Source organism: Aotus nancymaae, unplaced genomic scaffold (genome assembly GCF_030222135.1).
Source record: "Aotus nancymaae isolate 86718 unplaced genomic scaffold, 86718_ANA_hifiasm-v0.15.2.pri h1tg000033l, whole genome shotgun sequence".
In the NCBI taxonomy this organism is placed as follows: Eukaryota; Metazoa; Chordata; class Mammalia; order Primates; family Aotidae; genus Aotus; species Aotus nancymaae.
This window is the reverse complement of record NW_026988447.1, coordinates 55,651,601-55,676,836: the sequence shown is the minus strand read 5'-3', so window position 1 is coordinate 55,676,836 and position 25,236 is coordinate 55,651,601. Positions and strand designations below refer to the sequence as shown.

The window sequence follows — 25,236 nt, the reverse complement described above, 5'->3', positions numbered from 1 at the left end:
AATACAAAAATTAGCTGGACATGATAGTAGGTGCCTGCAATTCCAGCTACTTGGGAGGCTGAGGTGGGAGAATTGCTTGAACCCGGGTTGGGGGTGGAAAGGCTGCCGTGAGCCAAGATTGCACATTGTACTCCAGCCTGGGTGACAGCGAGACTCCATCTCAAAAAAAAAAAATCCTTAATGATATGCCAAGTAATAATCTATGCAAAAAAAATTTTTTTTTGTTTTTCTGAGGCAAAGTCTCACTCTGATGCCCAGCCTTGAGTACAGCAGTGCGCTCTCGGCTCTGCCGCCTCTGCCTCCCAGGTTCAAGCAATTATGCCTCAGCTTCCCGAGTAGCTGGGATTACAGCTGCCCACCACCATGCCTGGCTAATTTTTCTATTTTCAGTAGAGATGAGGTTTCACCATGTTTCCAGGTGGGTCTTGAATTCCTGACCTCAGGTGATCTGCCCGCCTCTGCCCCTCAAAGTGCTGGGATTATAGGCATGGGCCACCATGCCCACCAAAAATACCTTTATCCCTAAAACCAATTTAGCATAGAGGAAACAATCTTGGTTTAGGGGGAAATGTGAAAGGGATGTGACAGGATAGGACTACAAAGCTTTATCTTCCATTCTTTACACTGGTTTATATGCTCTCCACCTCCCAAAGGAGCAACCTTAGTCTGATGATGCCTTGCACGGCACTCTTCAATCAGCAGGTACTTTTGCCAGTGGCTCTACCTGGATACCAGGCTCTGCCAATGAGTAGCCTGCTAGTTACTGTATGAGTTGCCTCAACTGTCAATCCAAATGCTGTTATTTTATAATACAGATAATGAGAGTGTCAATTATTATTAAGAGCTCAAAGTGCAACTCTGATTGGCCAGAATTCAAAAATGGCCTGTCCAATTACTGGAGAAAGTTACTTTCAAAACTGGCTTTTAGACCTTTATCACATGTTCAGAATAACAGACTTTATAATTAAGATGATAATGTAGACCGGGCGTGGTGGCTCACGCCTATAATCCCAACACTTTGGGAGGCGAGGCAGGTAGATCACGAGGTCAAGAGATCCAGCCCATCCTGGCTAACATGGTGAACCCTGTCTCTACTAAAGGATACAAAAATTAGCTGGGCATGGTCGTGTGCACCTGTAGTCTCAGCTACTCAGGAGGCTGAGGCAGGAGAGTCACTTGAACCTGGGAGGCGGAGGTTGCAGTGAGCTGAGGTCACGCCATTGGACTCCAGCCCGGGTGACAGTGTGAGACTCCACCTCAAAAAAAAAAAAAAAAAAAAAAAAAAAAAAATTGATAATGTAGTCAGTCTTACCTGAATGATAAATATCTTGGGTTTTCCAACGAGGCTCCGACACTTGTCTCCTTTGAACGAGCCAGTTAATGTCTGAATTTCAATTTTAGCATCATATGCATAAATGTGATTGCCTTCACCATGGCTCAGGAAGACACACATAAAGCAATCAGCATCTGTGTGGCTAGAGGTTGACACTATAAAGGCCCCAAAAGAGAATACAGAAATGAAAATACAATGCCTGTTATCTACACATAAAAATTCTGTTTACTAATGTTAAAGTTACATCCACGATTGGAAAGGAGAAATTATTATTATTGTCTCTTTTTTGTTTTGGTTTTTTTAAAGACAGAGTTTTGCTTTTGGTGCCCAGGCGTAGGCTGGAGTGCAGTGACGTGATCTTGGCTCACTGCAACCTCTGCCTCCTGTGTTGAGGTGATTCTCCTGCCTCAGCCTCCCAGGTAGCTGGGATTACAGATGCATACCACCACACCTGGCTAATTTTTGCATTTTTAGTAGAGATGGGGTTTCACTATGTGCCCAGGCTGGTCTCGAACTCCTGACCTCAGGTGATCCCACCACCTTGGCCTCCCAAAGTGCTGGGATTACAGGCATGAGCCACCACATCCAGCCTATTCTCTAATATGTATAAAATATCTGTAATGAAGCTTATTTTAAAATGTCTGTAATCAAACAATAATTTATACCATACTGTATCCGATTTTTTAAGAAATCCAAATTTATTAAAGTTCAGAGTAATAGAGTTTGACCAAATTTCATTAGCCTTTTACAACACAGAATGATGTGGAAAACATAAAGGGATCATGATAGGGAAGCTCACTTAAGATCCAAGGTACTTTGGCAATAAACTAAAAATTTCCCTAAATTAGCAGAGGCCTTAGAGCAGACTGGAAAGACCCAGGAACTGCTGCTCAACAACTCCCCACGTGCTGCTGCACTTTGGCTAGAGGAATACAACACTTAGGGCTGGGCATGGTGGCTCAAGCCTGTAATCCAGCAGGTAGATCACTTGAGGCCAGGAGCTCGAGACCAGCCTGGCCAACATGGTGAAACCCCATTTCTACTAAAAATACAAAAATTAGCTGGGTGTGGTGGTGAGCTACTCGGGAAGCTGGGGCAGGATAATCGCTTGAACCCAGGAGATGGAGGTTGCAGCGAGCCAAGATCACGCCACTGCACTTCAGCCTGGGGGACAGAGCGAGACTCTGTCTCAAAAGATGACAGCACTTAGAGCTTCCAAAAGTGTACTCGAGGCCACGTGCAGTGACATAAGACTGATGTTCTCCAAAGCTGCTGAGCAAAGTAGAAAAGCTGGTAAGCAAATTAAAATGATGTGCAGTTTAAAGAAGAGCTCTGAAGAAAGTTTAAAGTAATTATGCGAATATAATGGTTGGCAAATGATTTGAACACCCATGGCATGCAATGATGATTATAATATAGGTGGTAATTAGAATACCTGCCACATGTTGATGTTGTGGGAATTAAAGGAGGTAATGTATGTAAACCAACACTACTTGGAAACCAGTGAGAAAATGGGGCCTGAAAGGAGTTAATGGGAAAATGTAGTATTTGCATTTTAGGCTTTTACTGCCAGTGGAAGGGTTCATCTCATTCATTTCTACAGTAATAGACTGTAGCCAGTGGTATGCTAAATATAGACTTTAGAGGCATAATTCTTTGCCAAGGGTCTCGAAACGTGCTGGCTAACAGAAACACAGATGCATACCCAAAACCTGTAACCTGTGCTAAATCAACACTTTTTTTGGGTCACAAAAGTTAATTACTTGTACCTGTCTTTACAGAGAGGATAAAGGACTCAATCTCATTAGAGGAAGATGAATCATGTAACGGCAAAACTACCTACCCTCATGAATTTTGAGCAGCAGTTCTTCTGCTTTAAGATCGTTAAAGCATTTCACTTCAAATCCTAGATCTGAAAACCTAGTGATACATTAAATGAAATGTTAGCCTATAAACTTTTCAACGTCATCAAATACCCTTACTCTGGAGGAATCTATACACATTTTAATGACACATAAATTTGCTTTCTTTAGGAGAAAAGAAAATAAATATAACAATGATGATTTTCCCTTCATTCACCATGGTAGGAAAGGATTTAATTATAATGATAGCCAAATCAATTAAGAGTATTGTTATCTACTATGCAAATGTTAGTAAAAATGCAAAGCCTGTCAACATTTAATAGAACGGACTAAGGAAGATCAGGCAAGTTCTTAAGGGAGGCTACAAAGTGAGGCCCATCCTTGAACTCTTGATCTGTTATCTCATTAGCGTTGACAAGTTATAAATATTTTTTTTCCCTACTTCTAGGAGTCTGGAATTGTAATTAAGAACATTTTTTTTTAAGTTTTCTTTTGGAAGCCTGGAAAAAAATTACTTTTTATTTTAGAGCCAAGGTTGTCACCCAGGCTGGAGTGCAAAGGCATGATCACAGCTCATCGCAACCTTGAACAGGATCCTGGGCTCAAGCCATCCTCTCCCCTTCAGCTTCCAGAGTAGCTGGGACCACCGCCACCATGCTCAGCTAATTGATTTTTATTTTTTGTAGAGACAGGGTCTCGATCTGTTGTCCAGACTGGTCTCAAACTCTGGCCTCAAATGATCCTCCCACCTTGGCTTCCCAAAGTGCTGGGATTACCAGCATGAGCCACCACACCTGGCCAAAAGTAACTGTGTTATCACTAACTGCCTCATCTTGATATGTAGATAAAACTACTACCTGCGGGTAAGATTGTCTCTGTCCGCGCTGGTGCCCCGCCTATCTGGCAGGGTTAAGTGCCAAAGGAACCTCTCATGATTGAAGATTAAAGCAATTCCTCTCCTCCTGTGGTCCATTTTGTACTTTTCTGCCGGATCAAATATTTCTCTGTTAATGAAAAGTTCAAAAACAATCACTTCAAGTCATACTGAATAATGAGCCCCTCCAAGTTCTAGGTCAACATGTAGATAGAAAGCTGAGCTTCCTCCTCCTTGCCAGGCTGATGTTCCACTGGAGTGCTCCAGTAAAGGCCACGCTGGTAAGGAAAGTCCTGAAATATCTCTCTGCCAATTGGTAAATGGTAGCCATGTGCCATCCTGACACACCCCTAACCCTCTGCTGTCTTTCCCCGGGCCTCCAGGATCCAGCAACCAAGAATAACCACGTGGCTCAGAACCAAGCTCTTGCTCTAGGCTCATGCCAGGCCAATTAATATGTATTCTGAATATCACTCCAGGTCCCTCGACAGCCAGGGGCGGCACAACCTGACTATCTACAAATCACCTCCCCAAAGCTAAAACTTGGCCTACTCAGTTCTACTTTCCAGCGCCAGGACCCATTCTTGCTTTGATTTCTGTAGGCTGACCATGACCATCAAAGGAAGAGACCTTTATTAGAGAAGAGCACAGCTTTACCTTTTATAGAAGGCATCTGTTTCTGTCATGTTTTGTTCCCCACCTATTAAAAAAAGTTGATTTTTGTTAATTATTTTTTACCGTGGCAGTAAAATATAGTAGGAACTCCCAACCAACTCTAAGACCCTTCTGTTTTGGTTGGTTTAAAAGCCAAAGTATATAACGAGAAGGAAATGAAAGAACACCGCTTACTAATAACCTATAAATTAACAGCTCTATGCTTTCTCATCCCCAACTCGGCCTGCAAAATAACATAAACAGAAATGGAGAAAATAGTACACAAATGTGTTCACTGCAAAATATGCCTGGAGTAACAGTTCTGTGATTATGGAGTTAAAATGAAATACTAAGTTGCTTTTGTAAGGTCTGTTCTCGCCGAGTGTAAGATGAAGAAACTGAGGCCAGCATGAAAAGATCCCATGCGAAGTAATTTATTCACGCTCCCGGGTGAGGTTCTGCGGTCCGACAGGAGGGGCTGCAGAAGTCGCATGGACTCCTCTCAGACAGGGGGTTTTATACAGAGTGAGGGAGCTGGATTGGTTGTGGGAGAGCAGGACTGCTATTGGGTAAGTTACAGCCTTTACCTAGGACTTGGCTTGTTGTTGGTTGGAATTACTCGGCTGCTATTGGTTGTTAAGACTCGGCTGCTATTGGTTGTTAAGACTCGGCTGCTATTGGTTGTTAAGACTCAACTGCTATTGGTTGTTAAGACTCGGCTGCTATTGGTTGTTAAGAGGCTAGGGTTACCGCACCTTGTTTGCATACTGGGCTCTTTTAAGGGAAGGTCAGGCTGTGCGAGCATGGGAGAAGGGAAAACGCCTGAGCATGCTTGAGCTCGTCCGGGCTTGTCCGAGCTTTTGAAAAAGAAGTGAGGGGGTGTGTGTCCAAGCTCCCGGCGAGGCAACCGGCCTTACAGCTTTGTTATGCAGAAAATGTTTTTCCACATATTTTCTGAAACAAAGAATTGAGTCCTACAGGAGAACTGAAATTCAGTTTGCAGTTACTGCTGGATTACCAGTGGCGAAGGCCCAGAAGAGGTGGACGTTTGGGTGGACGAAGGGAAGGGCAAGGGCGAAAACATGGACCTTGAATCTCCTGCATGCCACATCTGCATTTCCAACCCTGTAAGGGGAGCCTTCTGCTCTCCATTCTCTCTTTTTTTTTTTTTTTGAGACGGAGTTTCGCTCTTACTACCCAGGCTGGAGTGCAGTGGCTCGATCTCGGCTCACTGCAACCTCCGCCTCCTGGGTTCAAGCAATTCTCCTGCCTCAGCCTGCTGAGTAGCTGGGACTACGGGTGTGCGCCACCATGCCCAGCTAATTTTTGTATTTTTAATAGAGATGGGGTATGTTGACTGGGATGGTCTCGATTTCTTGACCTCGTGATCCACCTGTCTTGGCCTCCCAAAGTGCTAGGATTATAGGCATGAGCCACCGCGCCCGGCCTGCTCTCCATTCTCAATCGGACCTCCCTACTCCCTGGACAGCCTTCCACTGAATTCCCCTCCCCTCTCTAGAGCAGTGCTACGTCACGGAACTGTCTGTGATGGCGGAATTGTTCTGCATTTGCACTGTCTCAGAAGGTAGCCACTGGCCACGTGTCTACTGAACACGTGAAATGCAGCTAGAACAACTGAGGAACTCAATTTTAATTTATTTTCAATTAATTTAAATTGGCCAGTGGCTTCTACACTGGACATTGCAAAAAGTGTGGCATCTTCTACAACAAAGGCCCCATCCACTCATGGACCTGTTTTTACCTGATAGCTCAACAGCTTAGAGGGGAGACACTAATGAATAAACCAAAATATTAGCAGTATAGCAAGATGCACCCTTCCGTGAGGAAGAATGACCGTAAAGCATGGACTCTTGCCCATCACCTCCTAGCTAAAAGGGTGTGTTCCCCTCTCCTGATGGATCTCCCCATTACTAGCCCCATCACCTGATTGCTCTAACCTCATTTCTCCTCGAAAAATATACAAGGTGGAGAATTCAGTTCAAGTCCCCTGTAGCCTACTCCTTCTCGAACTGACCAAGCAGTCAGACCCAACTATGACCCCACTAAGCCATCGCTCTGTCCATACACCCTAAGTCAGTTTTGCTCAGTGTTAAAATGCAGATTCCTGGATCCTGAGACAGAATCAGAATCTTGGAGGAAGGAGGTGACAACCTGCATTTTTCACAAAGTGATTTTTACACTAAAGTTTGAGAGCCAAAAGCAACCTCTTCAACTGCTCCTCCCCCGGCGCGGCAGATGAGAAAGCTGTTCAGTCTGACCACTGCCCTAGGTGAGCACAGTACCCAGGTGCTTCCTACTCCACACACCGCTCTATGTAGACAGCACGGGGATTTCACTCTTTCCATTTTCAAAAGCTGTCGGGATCTACTGCCTTTTGATAACCTCACCTGTGGGTCAAGATGGCCAGGGGGAGACCCATGTTAATTCTAGCTGAATAATTATAAGCTTGTTTGGCTCAGAGTACATTGAAGTTTATACACCAAACTGAACTATGTTATTGGTACAGTTAATTAGAAATCAAACGGCAACAGGAGGCCTAAGGTACAGACCATCCGAGAGTGCAGTGACACCGGGGAACACCGAGGGGTGGTTGCAGAGCAGGCAATACTACTATGGTCCCACGAATGCCTTCTCAACATGGAGACTGCAGGAGGGTCTCGTAAAGAGGGCTTATGCAAAGATCTCGGAGAAGGGAGGCGACCTCTGCTCACAGGATCCGGGAGGGTCTTTGCAGATAGGAGCTGGCAAGGAGGAGAAAAGCCTTGCAGGGCAGAGATCACGGAACACCTCAGGCTCTGCCTAGCTTCTCAGAATATGGAGTGATTTTAATTGCTCTATTTCCTTAATCCTCCGGAGACAAAAGCCCCTTGATTCATTGGGTGTGGTCAGACCGGGTGGTTCCTCATTCGCTAAAGTTCCGATGCACCAGTTGCAGGGTAACAACTGGTGATAAAGCACTAGTTTAGCATGTCTTAGAAGGATCACAAGTGCCCCCCCATCTTACCTATCCCTTCACCCTCCCACATCCATAAGATCAATGAGATTATGCACATAATAAAAGTGTTTGGAGCCCAGAGTTCAGAGCCAACGTGGTTCCCACTTTTGCGCTGGTCCCCTGGACCCATACTATAAATTCTACTCTTGTGGCTCTCTATTTCCTTTTCTCAATCCCTCATCACTGCCGGGACTAAGGGCACCCGTGTACGGGGTTGGGGCTGGTACCCAACGCTCATCTCCTTATATTTTAACCAATTATACTATAAAGAAACAATAACTTCAAGAATATTAAACCCAAATGTCCGAACCATCCTTACCCACCAAAATTCTGCACAACTTGGAAAGTACTCAGCGTCTTCCTTGGTGGTAGCAGGCCAGTGGCTCACCTTCTGGGGCTGCTGCTCCATACGGACTGCTGAGCAGACGGCGGCTCACAGCCTACCTCGAGGAAGCCGGGTCAAATGGCTGCTGAGCAAACTAACTCAAGTCCCTGACGGTGAAAACACTGGAGACGTATTCTTGCTTGGGTCTTTAAAACTCCTGCTTCTCATATGCCCAAATTAGCTTCACAGTTGTTAGCTGATATAGTAATAATGGAAGACGTGAGTTTGGGTTGTAAATATGCCCTCAAGTTAGTCAAGACCTACAGGCTTAGGAATGGCTAACTAGCATTAAGTAGCTGCTCAAGAAAATCTGTTTAAAATGACGTTCGGGCTGGGAATAGTTGCAAACTTATAGTCCCAGTTACTTGGGAGGCCGAGGCAGGAGGATCTCTTGAGCCCAAGAGTTCCATGACTGCCGCTGTGAACAGCCACCGTATTCCAGGCTGGGTAACAGAGCCAGACCCCATCTCTTAAAATAAGACATTCAGTTTCAAAGTTAACAGATTTGGCAACCTCAGTGAGGAATTTTTTAGGTTTTTTGTTGTTGTTAATGCTATGGATGTAGGAAAAAGCCTAGGCTCGGGACACCTTGGTTCTGACACTGGCCAACTGTAACTTTCCCTCTCACGAAGTGTACCCTGCATCCTGCAGCACCGAGCAAACACTGAATCAGAACAAAAGGCCATGGAACAGATGTCAGGACCTAAGTTCCAGCACTTTTCTGGAGTTGATAAACTTTATCCACAGGTTTCAGAGAAAATAACACATCAGGACTACTGGCATGACCACCTTGAGCTGTGCATACCAAGCAGACAAGCTTTCCAGAAGGGGGCACTTAACAAGTATCATAATGTTGCATTAATATTTATTTTTTATTTTATTACTATTTTTTTGAGACGGAGTCTCACTCTGTCACCCAGGTCGGAGTGCAGTGGCGTTATGTCCACTGACCACGACCTCCACCTGCTGGATTCGACTACAGGCATGTGCCACCATGCCCAGCTAACTTTTTTTTTTTTTTTTTTTTTTTGTATTTTCAGTAGAGACAGGGTTTTGCTGTTGTCCTGGCTAGTCTCAAACTCCTGGCCTCAAGTGATCCACCCACCTTGGCCTCCCAGAAGTGCTGTGATTACAGGCGTCAGCCACCAGGCCTGGCCTGCATTCATATTTAAAAACCTGGATAAAATCAAAAATAGCTTTTGTTGACATGGAGAAAATAAATTTTAATGAAAGAGCTACCCTCTATAACAGATAAAAAAAAATCCTTTTCATCTGTAATCTACTTACCAAAAATGCACCCTTCATTAAACCTGATTCTTGACCTCTTTTCACTTTTTTTTTTTTTTTTTGAGACAGAGTCTCCTTCTGTTGCCCAGGCTGGAGTGCAGTGGCGCAATCTCGGCTCACTGCAACCTCCGCTTCCCGGGTTCAAGAGCTTCTCCCGCCTCAGCCTCCGGAGTAGCTGGGACCACAGGTGCTTGCCACTGCGCCCGGCCCTTTTTTCATTTCTATTCCTTTCCACGATAATGTAACTATCACCTCCTTATTCTTAATTTAGGTTTCGCAAAACTAATCATTCCTTTTTTCATCTCACTCTAATTTGATAATCCTTCCAGATAATCCTGCCAGCTACCATTTGTTGATGGCCTGACGCCTTAGATACCTTATCTCACAGCTCCACAGCCCAGGAGCAGGAACAGAGAAAGTGGGCCAGGCTTGTCAAGGTCGGCGCAGTGGAGTTGGAAAAGCCAGGTCCACCAGCAGATTCCAGTCTCTGCAGGCCCAGTCTCCACGCAGCCCCTCCCACCCCAGCCAGACCAGCTCTCTTTCTAAACTTGGTTCAACTTCCTAAACTACTTCAAGTCATTCTACTGTCGTCGTCTTCATTCACGAAAATCTCCCGATCGGCTCTATCAACAATATGTTTAGTAACCCTATACTGAGAAACCCCATCAGGCCTAGAACAGGCCCTGGGGAGTCGGGTGGAGAAATAAGAGGAAGGGAGTAGGTGAGTGGAGGGGAAAAAAAGAAATGGAGTGGGAGGGGTGGTGACTAGTGGCGGACAACCGGGACCCCTGCGCCGGCTTCCTGACCCTCGAGATTGCGACTGGATCCTGCACTGTGCCTCCCGTACATGGCTACCTATCTACTTCCTCTACGACCATGTGACTTTTACAACTTGCTTCTGGAGCACTGCTTCCTTTGCGCAGCAACATAGAAAAAGCTCTGAAATAAAGGCACTCTAACCGACTGCAGGCGTTTCTTTTTCTTTTTTCTGATCCCAAGTCTCTCTCTGTCGCCGAGGTTGGAGTGCAGTGGCGCCATCTCAGCTCACTGCAACCTCTGCCTCCCGGGTTCAAGCAAATTTGCCTCAGCCTCCCAGGAAGCTGGGACTACGAGCGCGCGCCACCACGCCCGGCTAACTTTTTTTGTATTTTGAGTAGAGACACGGTTTCACCATTTTGGCCAGGCTGGTCGCGAACTCTTGACCTCAGGTGATCCGCCCGCCTAGGCCTCCCAAAGTGTTGGGATTACAGGCGGGAGCCACCACGCCCGACCAACTGCAAGCGTTTTCAACCTTTCGTTTGTCTTCCTCTGGCCAGGTCTGAAGTTTCTAAACTTTACCAGTAATAACTAATAAGTGACACAAAGTACGCTCTCAGCAGTTATTTTGTAGAGAAAAGTTATTGTGGTTTTGGCTCAAATCGACAGACAGCAGCAGGTTTCCTGGATGCAGAAGATACCGGGTGTGCTGCCCGCCAGGAACTGGCCTTCGCCTCCAGCTGAAGCCCGGGTGGACCCAGGGGCCTCTGCCCGGGCACCCCGCGGGCCACTTATGCTTTCCTTATGACTCGGCGGAACCCCTCCTTTTTACTTTTCGAAGTGAGCAAACAAATATCCAATCCCAAAAGTCATCATTTCAAACGGCCAAGCGTGGGGGAACGCCCCGCCCGGGTGAGGCCAGCCTTTTCAGGTTTAAACAGCCAGGGCACCCCGAAAGCACTCACTGCCCAGAAGACAAAGGCGGCAGGGGCACGCCAAGGCGCCTGCGCCGCTACCCCGGACCGCGAGGAGGCGGCGGCCAAGTCCCCGAGTGTTTCTTAGACTGGAGCGCGAAGCCGTCCCCACCGGCCCTGAGCGCTGCAATGCAAGCCCCCAACTTCTCCAGGCCGCCCCGCAAAGCCGAAAGAACTGGGGGCCCCGCTGCGGCCCGCGCGCCCGCCCCGCTAACCCGTGTTTCCCCCTAGTTAGGAGCAAGACGCAGACCCGCCCGGCGCCCCCTACCTACCTGCGGGGCGCACCTCGCGCGGCCCCGACGCCGTGCTCATCGCGACCAAGGTCGCAGCCAGACGCTCGGTCCTCCGCTTCCTGAAACCAGGGTCCCCCAGCGGGGCCCCCTGCGCCGAGAGTGGGGGCCTGTTGGTTCTGGCTCGGCGCCGGCTGGCCGCATCGGACCAGTCCTTCCCCCAGTTAGCTCCTCCCAGTTGCTCCCGAGCCTCGGGGGCGGGGAGAGGGACGCGGTCTCCGCCTCCAGACCCGCTGGGACTAACCGGGGCCCGGGAACAGTTGCCACCTGGGCTAAATTGCCTAGCTCGAGGTAATTTCGCAGCACCTGCGTGAGTTGGGCCTCATTCAATCCCAGCAGCTGCAAACATTTGCTCTTCCTGACTCTCTAGAGATACAGGCATAGATTGTTTTATACCGCTTAACAGATTCTGCCTTTATTTCAACAACATTGGCTCACTCTGTCTCTGTGTCACATTTTGGTAACTCGCAATATTTCAAAATTTTTGATTGTTATTATGTCTGTTATGGTGATCTGTGGTCTTTAATATTATTTTAATTGTTTTGGAGGCACCATGAACCACACTCACATAGGAAGGGGAAATGAATCCAGAGCCCTGTATGTGTTTGCACTGCTCCACGGACATTTCCCTGCCCTCTCCCTCTACTGGGGCTTCCCTATTCCTGGAAACACAATATTGAAATTAGGACAATAATCCTACAAAGGCCTCTAAGTGTCCAAATGAAAGGAAGAGTGTGTCACTTTAAATGAAAAGCTAGAAATGTTAATCATTAACATTAATGAGGAAGGAATGCTAATGAGGAAGGAATGCTGATAGGCAGAAAGCTAGGCTTCTAGCTCCAGTTAGCCAAGCTGTGAATACAAAGCAGAAAAGCCAAGTCATGAATGCAAAGGAAAAATTTTTGAAGGAAATTAAAAATGCTACTCCAGTAAACATACAAAAGATAAAAAAGCTATACCGCCTTATTGCTGATATGGAGAAAGTTATAGTTTGTCTGGATAGAAGATAAAACCAGCCACAATATTCTCTTAAGCCAAAACCTAATCCAGAGCAAGGCCCTAACTCTCAATTCTATGAAGGCTGAGAGAGGTGAGGGAACTGCAAAGGAAAAGCTGGAAGCCAGCAGGGGATGGTTCCCGAGGTGTAAGGAAAGCAGCCATCCTCATAACATCAAAGTGCAAGGTGAAGCAGCAGATGCGAACGTAGAAGCTGCATCAGGTTATCCAGATCTAGCTAAAATCATTGATTGAAAAAGGCAGCTACACTAAACAACAGATCTTTTGTTTTTGCGACGGAGTCTCCCTCTGTCACTAAGGCTGGAGTACAGTGGTGCAATCTCGGCTTGCTGCAACCTCTATCTGCTGGGTTCAAACGATTCTCCTGCCTCAGCCTCCCAAGTAACTAGGATTACAGGCATGTGCCATCATGCCCAGGCTAATTTTGTATTTTTAGTTGAGACGGGGTTTCACCATATTGGCCAGGCTGGTCTTGAACTGAACTCAAGCAATCCACCTGCCTCGGCCTCCCAAAGTGCTAGGATTACAGGTGTGAGCCAACATGCCTAGCCAAAACAGATCTTAAATGTAGATGAAAAGGCCTTCTATTGGAAGAAGATTCCATCTAAGACTTTCATAGCTAAAGAGAAGTCAATGCCTGGTTTCAAAGCTTCAGAGAACAGGCTGATGCTCTTGTTAGAGGCTAATGCAATGAGTGACTTTAAAGCCAACATTCATTTACCATTCTGAAAATCCTAGCACCCGCAAGACTTATGTTAAATGTGCTCTATAAATGGACCAACAAAGCCTAGTTAATAACAGCAAATCTATTTACAGCATGGCTTATGGAATATTTTAAGCCCACTGTTGAGCTCGAGTGCTCAGAAAAAAAAAAAGTTCCTTTCAAGATATTACTGCTCATTGACAATACACCTGGTCATCCAGGAGTTCTGCTAGAGATTGTGTATCTGTATCGGGCTGATGCAGTTACCATGCTTGCTAACACAACATCCATTCTGAAGCTCATGGATCAAGGAGAAATTCTGATTTTCAAGTCTTATTATTTACAAAATCCATTTCTTAAGGCTATAGCTGTCATCGTGACTCCTCTGATAGTTCTGAACAAAGTAAATTGAAAATCTTCTAGAAAGGATTTATCATTTGAGATGCCATTAAGAACATTCATGATTCATGGGAGGTTAAAATATCCACTTATGGTATTTAACTAGAAACTGGGGGGGGGAGAAAAAAATGAAAATTTAAAAATGTGTATTTGTCACAATGGCTTATGCCTGTGATCCCAGCACTGTGGGAGGACGAGGTGGGAGGACTGCTTGAGGCCAGGAGTTTTGAGACTAGACTAGGCAACAAAGCGAGACCCTGTCTCTACAAAAAAAATTTTTTTTTTTTTTTTGAGACGGAGTTTCGCTCGTTACCCAGGCTGGACTGCAATGGCGCGATCTCGGCTCACCGCAATCTCCGCCTCCTGGATTCAGGCAATTCTCCTGCCTCAGCCTCCTGAAAAAAATTTTTTTAAATTAGCCAAGAGTGGTGGCACATACCTGTATTCACAGCAACTCAGGATGCTAAGGTGGCAGGATTGAGTTCAAGTTTGAGGCTGCAGTGAGCTGATTGTGCCACCTCACTCCAGTCTGGGTGAGAGTAAGACCCTCTTTTAAAAAAATATATATATATAATTATATATAAAAATATTTTAAAATGTTTCAATTGGCACACTGGGTGGTATTTCACGGGCAGGACAACATGCCTACCCATTTTATATATACACACATACATTATATATAGGTATATATATATATCTCCACATTAACATAAGTTTGAAAGACGTTGATTCCAACCCTCATCAATGATGTTGAGGGGTTCAAGACTTCAGTGGAGGAAGTCACTGTAGATGTGGTGGAAGTAGCAAGACAAATAGAATTGGAAGTGGAGCCTGAAAATGTGACTGCATTGTTGCCATCTTATGATAAAACTTTGATAAATGAGATGCTTTTTATGGATGAGCAAAGAAAGTGGTTTCTTGAGATAAAATCTATTCTTGGTGAATACTGTTTAAATGACAACAAAGGATTCAGGGTATTAGTTGACAAAGCAATGGCAGGGTTTGGGGGGACTGACCCCAATTTTGAAAGAAGGTGGGTGGGTAAAATGCTATCAAACAGCATCACAGGCTACAGGGAAATCTTTAGTGAATGGAACAATCAATGGATGGCCAGATGCGGTGGCTCACGCCTGTAATCCCAGCACTTTGGGAGGATGAGGCAGGCAGATCACTTAAAGCCAGGAGTTCGAGACCAGACTGCCCAACATGGTGAAACCCTTTCTCTACTAAAAATACAAAAATTAGCTGGGCACAGTGGCAGGCACCTGTAGTCTAAGCTACTCAGGAGGCTGAGGTACGAGAATTACTTGAATCCAGGAGGCAGAGGTTGCAGTGAGCCAAGATCATGCCACTACACTCCAGCCTGGGTGACAGAGGGAGACTCCATCTCACAAAAAAAATTAAAAGAAATAGCTGGGCGTGGTGGTTCATGCCTGTAATCCCAACACTTTGGGAGGCTAAGGCGGGCGAATCACAAGGTCAGGAGATCAAGACCATCCTGGCTAACACAGTGAAACCCCATCTCTACTGAAAAAAAAAAAAGATTAGCTGGGCATGGTGGCATGCGCCTGTAGTCCCAGCTACTTAGGAGGCTGAGGCAGGAGAATCGCTTGAACTAAGGAGGCGAAGGTTAAAGTGGGCCGAGATCGAGCCATTGCACTCCAGCCTGGGTGACAAAGTGAGACTCCATCTCAAAAATAAAAAGCAAACTTCCTTAAGAAATTGCCAGTCACCCCAGCCTTGAGCAACCAGCACCCTAATCAGTCAGCAGCCCTCAACAAGACACCCACCAACAAAGACTATAACTCGCTGAAGGTTCAGATGGTCCCCAGAATGTTTTAGGAATGTTTTTAAATTATGGTATATACATTATTTTCTAGACATTATTGCACACTTAATAGACTACACTTTAGTATAAACCACTTTCATATGCACTGGGAAACCAGAAAATGTGTGACTATTGGCCTGGAACCAAACTGGAAATCTGAGGTATGCCATTGGGGTGGTGCATGTGTTCCTGCAGTGCCCGTTACTTTGTAGGACTTGCAGGAACTTATTTTAAATGCTCTTTGTTTGTATAGGGGACTTGGGCCAAAGTAAACTGGACATAACTCCTGGAATTTTTTTTTTTCTTTTCTTCGAGTCAGTTTTGCTCGTCGCCCAGGCTGGAGTGCAGTGGCACAATCCTGGCTCACCGCCACCACCGCCTCCCAGGTTCAAGCGATTCGGCTGCCTCAGCCTCCCAAGTAGCTAGGATTACAGGCATGCACCACCACACTCAGCTAATTTTGTATTTTTAGTAGAGATGGGGTTTCTCCATGTTGGTCAGACTGGTCTTAAACTCTGGACCTCAGGTAATCCACCTGCCTTGGCCTCCCAAAGTGCTGGGATTACAGGCATGAGCCACCAAGCCTGGCTGTTCCTGGATTTTTCAAGTCTGGCTTTCATAGGTAGAGCTAATTCAGGAACAAAATCATGCAGAAATTCACAGAACGATGAGGGTCTCTAGATTATGGTGTTTCTTGGAGCGAGTGTGTTGTCCTACCCATAAAATACGACCCAGTGTGCCAATAAAGGTGCCATGGGGTGCCCAATATTGGATTTAATCTAGCTTCTCCTTGGGTGGCCGGCTATTGTGAAACATGTACTTTGGCAATGCTCTCAGATTTGATAAAATGGTGGCTTCATCTATTATAATTCCTCTGGACCTTGTAATTTTAAAAGCAACCAATCTTGGAGTGGGAAAAAAATTAAAACGTGTTAAGGCACCATTTCTGATACATTAAAATAAGTATAAGGAGTACTTAAGAAACAGGTATAAGGGACTCATCTCATACTATTATTTGGGAGAGAAAAATCTAATTTGATAACTTCTACATATGCTTGTGGTTCAAGTTTTAATGTCATTAGAGTATGAAATCCAAGAAGGGTTCTTATTCAAACCACTCACTGTTCATTTCATTGTGTGCATAAAATCAGAAATCACTTAGTAACTTATTCTGCAACTAAGACATGAAATATCCCTCTCTCTCTTGTATGGTGGTTGTGATGATTGGGTTAAGTGACTGAGAAGACCTCAATGAATACTGATTATTACCACCATCTTGTACTCATTGGAAACAGAAGTGGCATTTTTTGGTTTGCCCATTACCTACCCCAGTTGCCTTGCATGTAGCTCAATATTTGGCCATTGACTGTGACTCAGGGTTTTAACATTTACACTCTGGCTTTTATCTAGTCTGAATGAGTTATTTGACCACCAGAATTTCCGGTCCTTTGGCCTCACTTTCAGGGTCTCTGTTTCAGTCCTGAAAACACTCCCTCTACAGGAGGGGAACTCCAGGTGGCTGACTTTCCACTTACCTGAAAAGAGCAGATGGAAGGAATTTGTCATTTTTTTCTAAGTATCTTATTACCTCAGAATGTTACTACTATAGTCTATGGTTATGTATTTTAAAACAAGATTTTTGTCTACCTTTTTTTCCCTCATTCACCACTGATCAGAATTTTGTCTATCTTAAAACATAAATAAGCCAGGTGCGGTGGCTCACATCTGTAATCCCAGCACTTTGGGAGGCCGAGGCGGGTGAATCACCTGAGGTCAGAAGTTTGAGAATAGCCTGGCCAACATGATGAAAGCCCGTCTCTACTAAAAATACAGAAAATTAGCTGGACATGGTGGCAGGTGCCTGTAATCCCGGCTACTTGGGAGGCTGAGGCAGGAGAATCGCTTGAACCAAGGAGGTTGAGTGAGCTGAGATTGCACCACTGCACTCCAGCCTGGGCAATAAGAGCTTCATCTCGGGGGGAGGGGGGACAGAAATACAAAGCATTTTCTTGGTTACTTATTTTGGAGTTATACATGTATAATTTTAGCCTCTTAATGCAACAGCTAGCCACAGTAAAATGGCTAAGTCCCTGGGACTGGGAAACGGGCTGCCCAGGTTCTAGTCACGGATCCCCCATTTTATTTGCTATTAGACATTCAATATGTAATACAACTTAACTTCTCATAGCCTCAAACTCGTTGCTGTAATATGGGGCCCAAATCTACTCGAGAGTTTTTGAGACAGTAAATGCCCAACTCCTATGACAGTACTGAACCCACAGCAAGCTTTCAGTACATTATTTTCAGCACTGATGATCATCTAAACTACTTCCCAAGCTGCAGTCTATGAACCAGCAGTATTAACATCACCTGGGAACTTGTTAGAAATGCAAATTCTCCCATCTTCCCCAGACCTACTGAATCAGAAACTGTGGGGGTGGGGTCCAACAGTGCGTTTTAACAAAGCGCTCCAGTGATTCTTACACGTGCTCGTGTTTGAGAACCGCTAACATAGACTGGAATCCAACCAATCACTCTCTTCCCTCTCAAAGAAAAAAAATCCCCAAAGCAAATCTGTTAAAATTCACATACACTAAGTTAACCGATAGGATGACTTGATTCCTCCTACATCTGAATAGTTTTCCATGAAAGTGACTTATTGAAACTGATTTGCCCTCATATCTCAAGCATGTCTTCATTACAGCTTCTCTGTGTTCAATGTCTCCTTTATGAAATAAACAGAGCCATCTCTGTCCCTGGAAGAAGTGTGTCAAAAGATTTTAAGGAGATGAGCATTATTTGAAGGCAATATATTACTTTAAAATATAAATAAAAGTGGAACTTTTTGAAACTGAAGGTCTTGGCTTGTCACTGATTATAGGCAGATGGCTGGTTTTTGTAGGGTTAAGCAGTGAAAAACAGCAGTCTAAAGGGGCTACTTCAAATACAGCACCAGTCACTACACAAGACTTAAATCAATATATTGCAAGTAATTTCTATGAATTCTGAACAATGCAATGTAGTGTATGTGCAAAGATCTTGCCTAATAAGTTTCATTCTACTCCTCAAAGTTACTGAAGCCAGTCAACTATTAATAACAGAAATGTTTTTATAAAGATTCCATCTTCTTTACTAGATTTTATACCTGTCTTGCACTAGGACAAAATAATAATCATTGTGCATCACACTTTCTGATAATCTTGTACTTCTATATATGCTGAGAGAAATAATCATTTTTTTAAATTTAGAGAGAGTTGGTTTTAGGCTAACAATTTTTTTTTTTTTTCCAAGAATGAGTCTGGTTCTGTCACCCAAGCTAGAGAGCAGTGGTGCGATCTCGGCTCACTGCAACCTCCGCCTCCCAGATTCAAGCAATTCTGGTGCCTTCGCCTCCCGAGTAGCTGGGATTACAACCATACGACACCATGCCCGGCTAATTTTTGTATTTTTAGTAGAGACAGGGTTTCGCCATGTTGGCCAAGCTGGTCTTGAGCTTCTGACTTCAAGTAATCTGCCTGCCTTGGCCTCCCAGTGCTGGGATTACAGGCCTGAGCTACCATGCCCAGCCTCTAGCAACTAATTTTAACAAGTTTTACTAGACTAGTTTACAGGTTCGCTGAAAGAAAGGCTACCTAAGAGGATGTGTTTATTAGCTTTTGCCCTCATATCTCAATTCTGTCTTCATTACAGCTCTATGCTCAGTTTCTCCAACTATGAAATAAATACAGCCATAACTGTCCCTGGAAGAACTATGTCAAAAGATTTTAAAGAGATAGGCATCATTTGAAGGCAGTATTATTTTTAAATATCAATATTACATTTCTTGCAAAGAGTTGCTGAAAGTTAGTTTTTGTTTTTTTGCTCTTTTAATGAGTTTATTCTGGCAATAGGGAAAATATCAACTTTAAAATCTAAATATATGCCACAAAATTGTGGGACAAATTTTGAGTTGAAGATGGCAGTACAAACTCACGTTTAGCTTTGTACACACATACAGTAATAATTATAAATGTGTACATATGCATGGATTAATACATATACGTATTTCTCAACTCTGCTATAAACAGTCACATCCCAGTAGCAACATTCTCCAACAAAAGGAACCAGGGCTCTTTGGAGCAGGGGTCAATTCTAGGGCTGAGGCAGGGAATATACAAGATGAACCTGGAGCATCTTGTAGTGCCAGAAAGTAAGGAAGTGCTCAATATTCAAAAGGATGGGCACATCAAAGGAACATAGGAGCCAACCATGACAGGATTCCTAACAGCCAAGCTGGACAATGTAAGCAACAAAATAAATACTGTGTTACCAAAATATAAAATATACATGAGTCCATACTGATGTAAACAAATCAGGGTGGGAGGGAGAGACAAATTTTCCATACAGAAAAATTCCAAGTACTATCTATGGATATTCCCATTTCCAGGAGGTTGAATGTAATCTTCACCACCCACCACCTCCCATGACTGGACTTAGTGACTGTTTTCCAAAGAACCAAAGTACGGAACGCGAAAATAAACAGTAATTTTCAGCAGCAAAAACCAACAGACACTACTTTAACCAAGTGTCCAAAGTTAATACACCATCAAGCTGATAGCATGTAACTCCTGACATAATGCAGTGAGAAGGACCTTCACCTCTGATACTCTTCCTAAAAATCCATAACCCCATTCTAATAGAGGAAAACATCAGACAAACCCAAATTGAGGCACATTCTACAAAATACCTGACCAGTACTCCTCGAAACTGTCAAGGTCATGAAAAACAAAGACAGACTGTGGAACTATCACAGACCAGAGGCTGATTAGGCATGATGATTAATTCAGTGTGGTATCCTAGACTGGATCCTGGAAAAGGAAAATGACAATAAAAAAACTAGTACAATCTGAAAAATAAAGTCAAGTTCCATTAACAGCAATTACCAATGTTGGTTTCTTAGCTTCTGACAAATGCTTCATGGTTAAATAAAAGGTTAACATTGGGAGAACTGAGTGAGTGGTACACAGAAGCTCTCCATGTATCTCTGTAAGTTTTCTGTAAATCTAACATTATTCCAAGTTTTTAAAAAAAATCTGAATATAAAAAACTGTTTCTACTGATTTTTGTGTAATTTGCGTTCATGAATTAATTATATTTTATAAAGATACTGAGTTTGTCCTTTTGAGAAAGTCAATGCTGCTAAGAAAATCCATGAATTCATTATAAGTTTAAAGTTACCTGGACAAGTATTTCAATAATAAATATTGATAAACCATTAAGTTGTTTTTAAGACAGAGTTTCGCTCTGTTGCCCAGGCTAGAGTGCAGTGGCACAATCTTGGCTCACTGCAACCTCTGCCTCCTGGGTTCAAGTGATTCTCCTGCCTCAGCCTCCCGAGTAGTTGTGACTACAGGCATGTGCCACCACGCCCGGCAAATTTTTGTATTTTTAGTAGACGGCATGTCGCCATGTTGGCCAGCTGGTCTCAAACTGCTGACCTCAAGTGATCCACCCACCTCAGCCTCCCAAACTGCTGGGATTACAGCATGAGCCACTGCACCCAGCCGATAAGCATTAAGTGTTAATAATGGCTTACAAAACTGTACCTTTTATAAAGGTTTGAAATAAAGTATCAATTGAGAGTTCCAAACATTTAAATGGAATCCCAGTTTGCTCAATTAGCCACAAGGCATATATGTGCCTTGTCTCAGTAGAACAGATCAATTCAATTTGGACATTACTAGGTTCCTGGCAATGACACATCTCCAAAGTGAGGAACGTGGCCCTTTCTCCAGAAAATATTTTTTCCTTCTGCTCTGTTCTACCTGTAATGACTTACAAAGAACCACCTCTCCCTATGCTGTCCTTCTCTGACTTTAAAAGTCAGTTCATCTTAATAACTTTGGCCATGGGTTACCCAAAGGCTACATATGGCTTGAGGGCCTGCGCCAGGGAAAGGTTAACAACCAGCAGTAAGCAAAGACCAGTCTAGGAACAAAACTGAGCATTCCAAGAGATTGAAAAGTTTTCAACATTCATAGACATCTTCAGAAGCTGCTGAAGTTTTCTGGGATTTGCTCTAAACATATGGTAATAATTTTCAATGTAAATAAGAGATCTATAAAAGGCAGTCATTTATGTCTTGCCTTTTCCATCCCTTTGGCTCCAGTTAAAGGTTTTTTACAAAGCAGTATCAAGCACAAATTTTAGTAAGACCACAGTTAGTAAAAGGTTACAGTCTTTAACAAATCTACTATAAGGAACAAGTGCTGGGAAATAAATATCAAAGCACAACAGCAAATAGTGCCTTGATTAATTATGTTAAATATCTTTTCATTTGTCTCATCAAGTCCATCTTTACTCCAATTTGGCAAAGGTTATAGCAAAATATGACATTTATCATGTGAGTAGCTCATAAAATGGGAGTGGCTATACTTCTGAATTGCGTTCACATCACCTTCAAGGCATATGATATTTAGATATCCTGGGTTTGCTCTCTACGGGGTTATCAGCTGATGGTTCCAATTTTACAACTGGAAAAATGAAAACCTTGTCCTTGCAAGTAGTCCTAATAGAAATGTGACTTACTCATATGCTCAGTGGGCTACAGAGAAACCACAAACATTATGCTGCATTTTAATTACATACGAGTAATTAAAAGAGACAAAAAATTTTTAAAAGTCCGTTCCTTCTAGGCTTAAATGTGTATTTAAAATTTTGTAGTAAACAAATACTTGTAAGTGGTGATTTTCCCATATTTCCAAATAAGATAATATTGAACAGACCTTACAATGAATTTTATATTTGATCTCTTTTTGGTAAATATAGGTGTGAAAACTGAGTTATATATTCTTCTTTTCAAAAATTCTCCCCTTAATGAGCACTTGTTTTTGATACTGGTCAAGACATCTGGCATACTAAGAGAGCAGTGCCCAGGAAGATACCTGAGAAGACAAGCGTGCCCTCCCCTTACTATCTCCCTTTTTTTCTTTGAGGTTTTAAGATCAAGACATAAGTTATTTTAAGGTCTCAAAATAATCCTTTCACAAAAATAAGACAGTTTTATGTTGTAAAAACATTAGTTATTTGTCAAAGGTTATGTTCTTCGGTCTTCTTCCATCACCAGCTGTCAGCATCTCCTAAAGATCGGTTTTTTCTTCAAAATGACACCTGCATGCGGCTCGCTGGCTGTCCAGATATGGTTTACAACCTAAATGTATGACACTGTCAAACAAGAGCTCCACTGTTGTTTCACAGGCTGCAAAATAAGAAAATGTGATTACTGTTGGGCAACTGCAAAGCACTGCTCTCTCTTCACCTATGTTACACGTTATAGCACAGCAACAAGCACATCCCAGGTGAGCACTGAAATGTATGCCAGATCACAGTCACCAAACTCTCATAAGCCAGTAGCATATTTACATATACACATGTATGTATCTACAGACTTCCAGTTTTAGTCTTGTTATCATGCATCTTATTTTTTGTTTGCATTCAACTGTTCAACCCAATTTTTTTTTTTAAGACAGGGTCTCACTCTGACACCCAGACTGGAGTATCACGGTGCAGTCACAGCTTACTGCAGTCTCAACATCCTGGGCTAAAGTGATCCTTCCACCTCAGTCTCCTGAGTGGCTGGCACTATCATGGCCAGCTAATTTTTAATTTAAATTTAATTTTTAATTTTAAACAGACAAATCACCACACCCAGCTAATTTTTTTATTTTTTATTTTTAGTAGAGATGAGGTCTCACTATGTTGCTCAGGCTGGTCTCAAACTCCTGGGCTCAAGCAATCCTCCAACCTTGTCTTCCCAAAGTGCTGGGATTACAGGCATGGGCCACCATGCCTGGCCCAATTGTTTAAACTAGACAAATATGTCTTTTAAAATAGCACTGATTAATCAGTGTTAACTTTCTTTTTATTTGAAAAACATAATCACTAATAGAGGTGTGTGATAATACTCTTAAATTTGCATTTTCTGTTGTTGTTGAGACAGAGTCTCACTCTGTTGCCAGGTGCCAGGCTGAAGTGCAGTGGCGCGATCTGGGCTTACTGCGACCTCCATCTCCTGGGTTCAAGCAATTCTCCTGCCTCAGTCTCCTGAGTAGCTAGGACTACAGGTGTGCGCCACCAAGCCTAGCTAATTTTTGTATTTAGTAGAGATGGGGTTTCACTATGTTGGCCAGGATGGTCTCGATCTCTTGACCTCATGATCCACCCGCCTCAGCCTCCCAAAGCGCAGGGATTACAGGCATGAGCCAGTGTGCCCAGCCCTTAAATTTGCATTTTGAGAAAAGATGTTTTATGTGCAGAAGAAACAAAGTTTAAAAATTGAAACCTCAAAACATTTCATTATGGCCAATGGCTTCTGAGGACTGATCATGTATCAGTTAAGAGGCCTAAAGTAATGGAACCCAGTCTCTTTGACCAATGTCCAAATATGACTTGGGGCACAGGAGCATAGAAATAAAAAGTATTTTTCCCTAGTCAGGTTTATTTTATCTATTTATTTTTTGAGACAAGGTCTCACTCTGTTGCCCAGGCTGAAATGCAGTGGCATGATCTTGGTTCACTGCAACCTCTGCCTCCTGCGTTCAAGCGATTCTTCCACCTCAGCCTCCTGAGTAGCCAGGACTACAGGCACCTACCACTATGTCCAACTAATTTTTCTATTTTTTTTGTTAGACGGGGTTTCACCATGTTGGCCAGGCTGCTTTCAAACTCCTAGGCTCAAGTGATCCACCAGCCTCAGCCTCCCAAAGTGCTGGGATTACAGGCGTGAGCCACTGCAACCGGCCCCAGTCAGGTTTTTAAATTTTTTTAAGACTATAAAAAGGTAATTTATTTACTTTTCTTATACTAAGAAACCTGAAACATCCAGGTGAGATTATCTTAATGTGTTACACTTACAGAGCTATAGCAGAGTGGCTTGTAGTTATCCAAAAACTTTTCATTTCATTTCAAATATATATGTTAAGGAAGAAATTTTCATTACAAAATCTTAACATTTTCAAAGTTCTCCAAAAGACTGCCATTAAGAAACAACCAACCACAGAAGTGCAGAGGCTATGACTATTAAATAGGAGGTTACAAGATAATTGGTTTCACATTCTCCTTAAATCAGAAACAAGAAATTCTATGCTTCAGAAGTTTATAGCCGGTTTACCTTAGCCAAAAGCTGCAAAGGGATACAGAGGCTGTGAATTCAAGATTACCTGCAGCAGAGATTTCTTCCTTGACATGAATTATTGGGATATTAGAATCAGGGTTACAATGTGAGACTATTTGGATAATACTGTGAAATAGAACACAGATGGTAAAGTCAGATAGGCTAAATGCTCACTTGGGGCAAGTTACTGTATTCTGAACCTTCATTTCCTTCCTTGAAAAATGGGGATAACACACCTACCTCTAGGTTTTTGTTGGCATGAAATGAAAACATGAATGAAGTAACTAGCACAGTACCTTATGATAAGTGCTTAAAATGTTATTTTTCTTTCCCACTTTGCCTCTTCTGATTGCAGTGTATGGTATGTTCTTTGGTTTGACAGTAATCTTGTAACTACTAGTATTTGAATGGTGATTTACTTGTATTTCCACAAGTATTTCATTTCATCCTTATGACAACTCTATGAAGTGAGTATTATCATTCTCCTCATTTTAAAAATGACACCAAAGGGCCCTTTCCCTTTGCTAGTTTGGCTTCGTATCACTTCAACATAATATATCATGGCAGGGAGTATAACTATATGCTGAGTCCCATGAGTCCTCTCAGTGAATCACTGAACCTGGGGGTCATCTGGGGACCTTCCCAACAAAAGGGAGTGTTAAGGTAAGTCTTCCAGAAATTCCTACTCCAAATCCAGTGTGCTAAAC

At 43.3% G+C, this 25,236-nt stretch overlaps 2 protein-coding genes across 12 annotated transcripts in view; both read right to left on the bottom strand.

The window, feature by feature from the left end:
* Nucleotides 1-22,492, bottom strand: part of CASP6 (caspase 6) — a 27,091-nt gene extending 4,599 nt beyond the window's left edge. The window contains exons 1-7 of one of the 10 annotated variants that reach the window (XM_064384013.1): nt 20,105-21,872; nt 17,971-18,134; nt 9,230-9,300; nt 4,727-4,769; nt 4,053-4,199; nt 3,177-3,253; nt 1,313-1,488 (exon numbers count right to left, since the gene is read on the bottom strand). In XM_064384013.1, the coding sequence (XP_064240083.1) occupies nt 1,313-1,488; nt 3,177-3,253; nt 4,053-4,199; nt 4,727-4,769; nt 9,230-9,300; nt 17,971-18,134; nt 20,105-20,137 (711 nt within the window). In that variant the 5' untranslated portion in view covers nt 20,138-21,872. Of the gene's footprint in view, nt 1-1,312; nt 1,489-3,176; nt 3,254-4,052; nt 4,200-4,726; nt 5,598-9,229; nt 9,301-11,413; nt 11,502-16,705; nt 17,060-17,970; nt 18,135-20,104 lie in introns of those variants that run through there. The other 9 variants (XM_064384017.1, XM_012436508.3, XM_064384015.1 and 6 more) reach the window with 9 other exon arrangements.
* Nucleotides 22,043-25,236, bottom strand: part of PLA2G12A (phospholipase A2 group XIIA) — a 15,900-nt gene continuing 12,706 nt past the window's right edge. The window contains exon 4 of one of the 2 annotated variants that reach the window (XM_012436518.2): nt 22,043-22,615. In XM_012436518.2, coding sequence (XP_012291941.1) covers nt 22,497-22,615 — 119 coding nt within the window. In that variant the 3' untranslated portion in view covers nt 22,043-22,496. Of the gene's footprint in view, nt 24,656-25,236 lie in introns of both variants that reach the window. The other variant, XM_012436519.2, reaches the window with a different exon arrangement.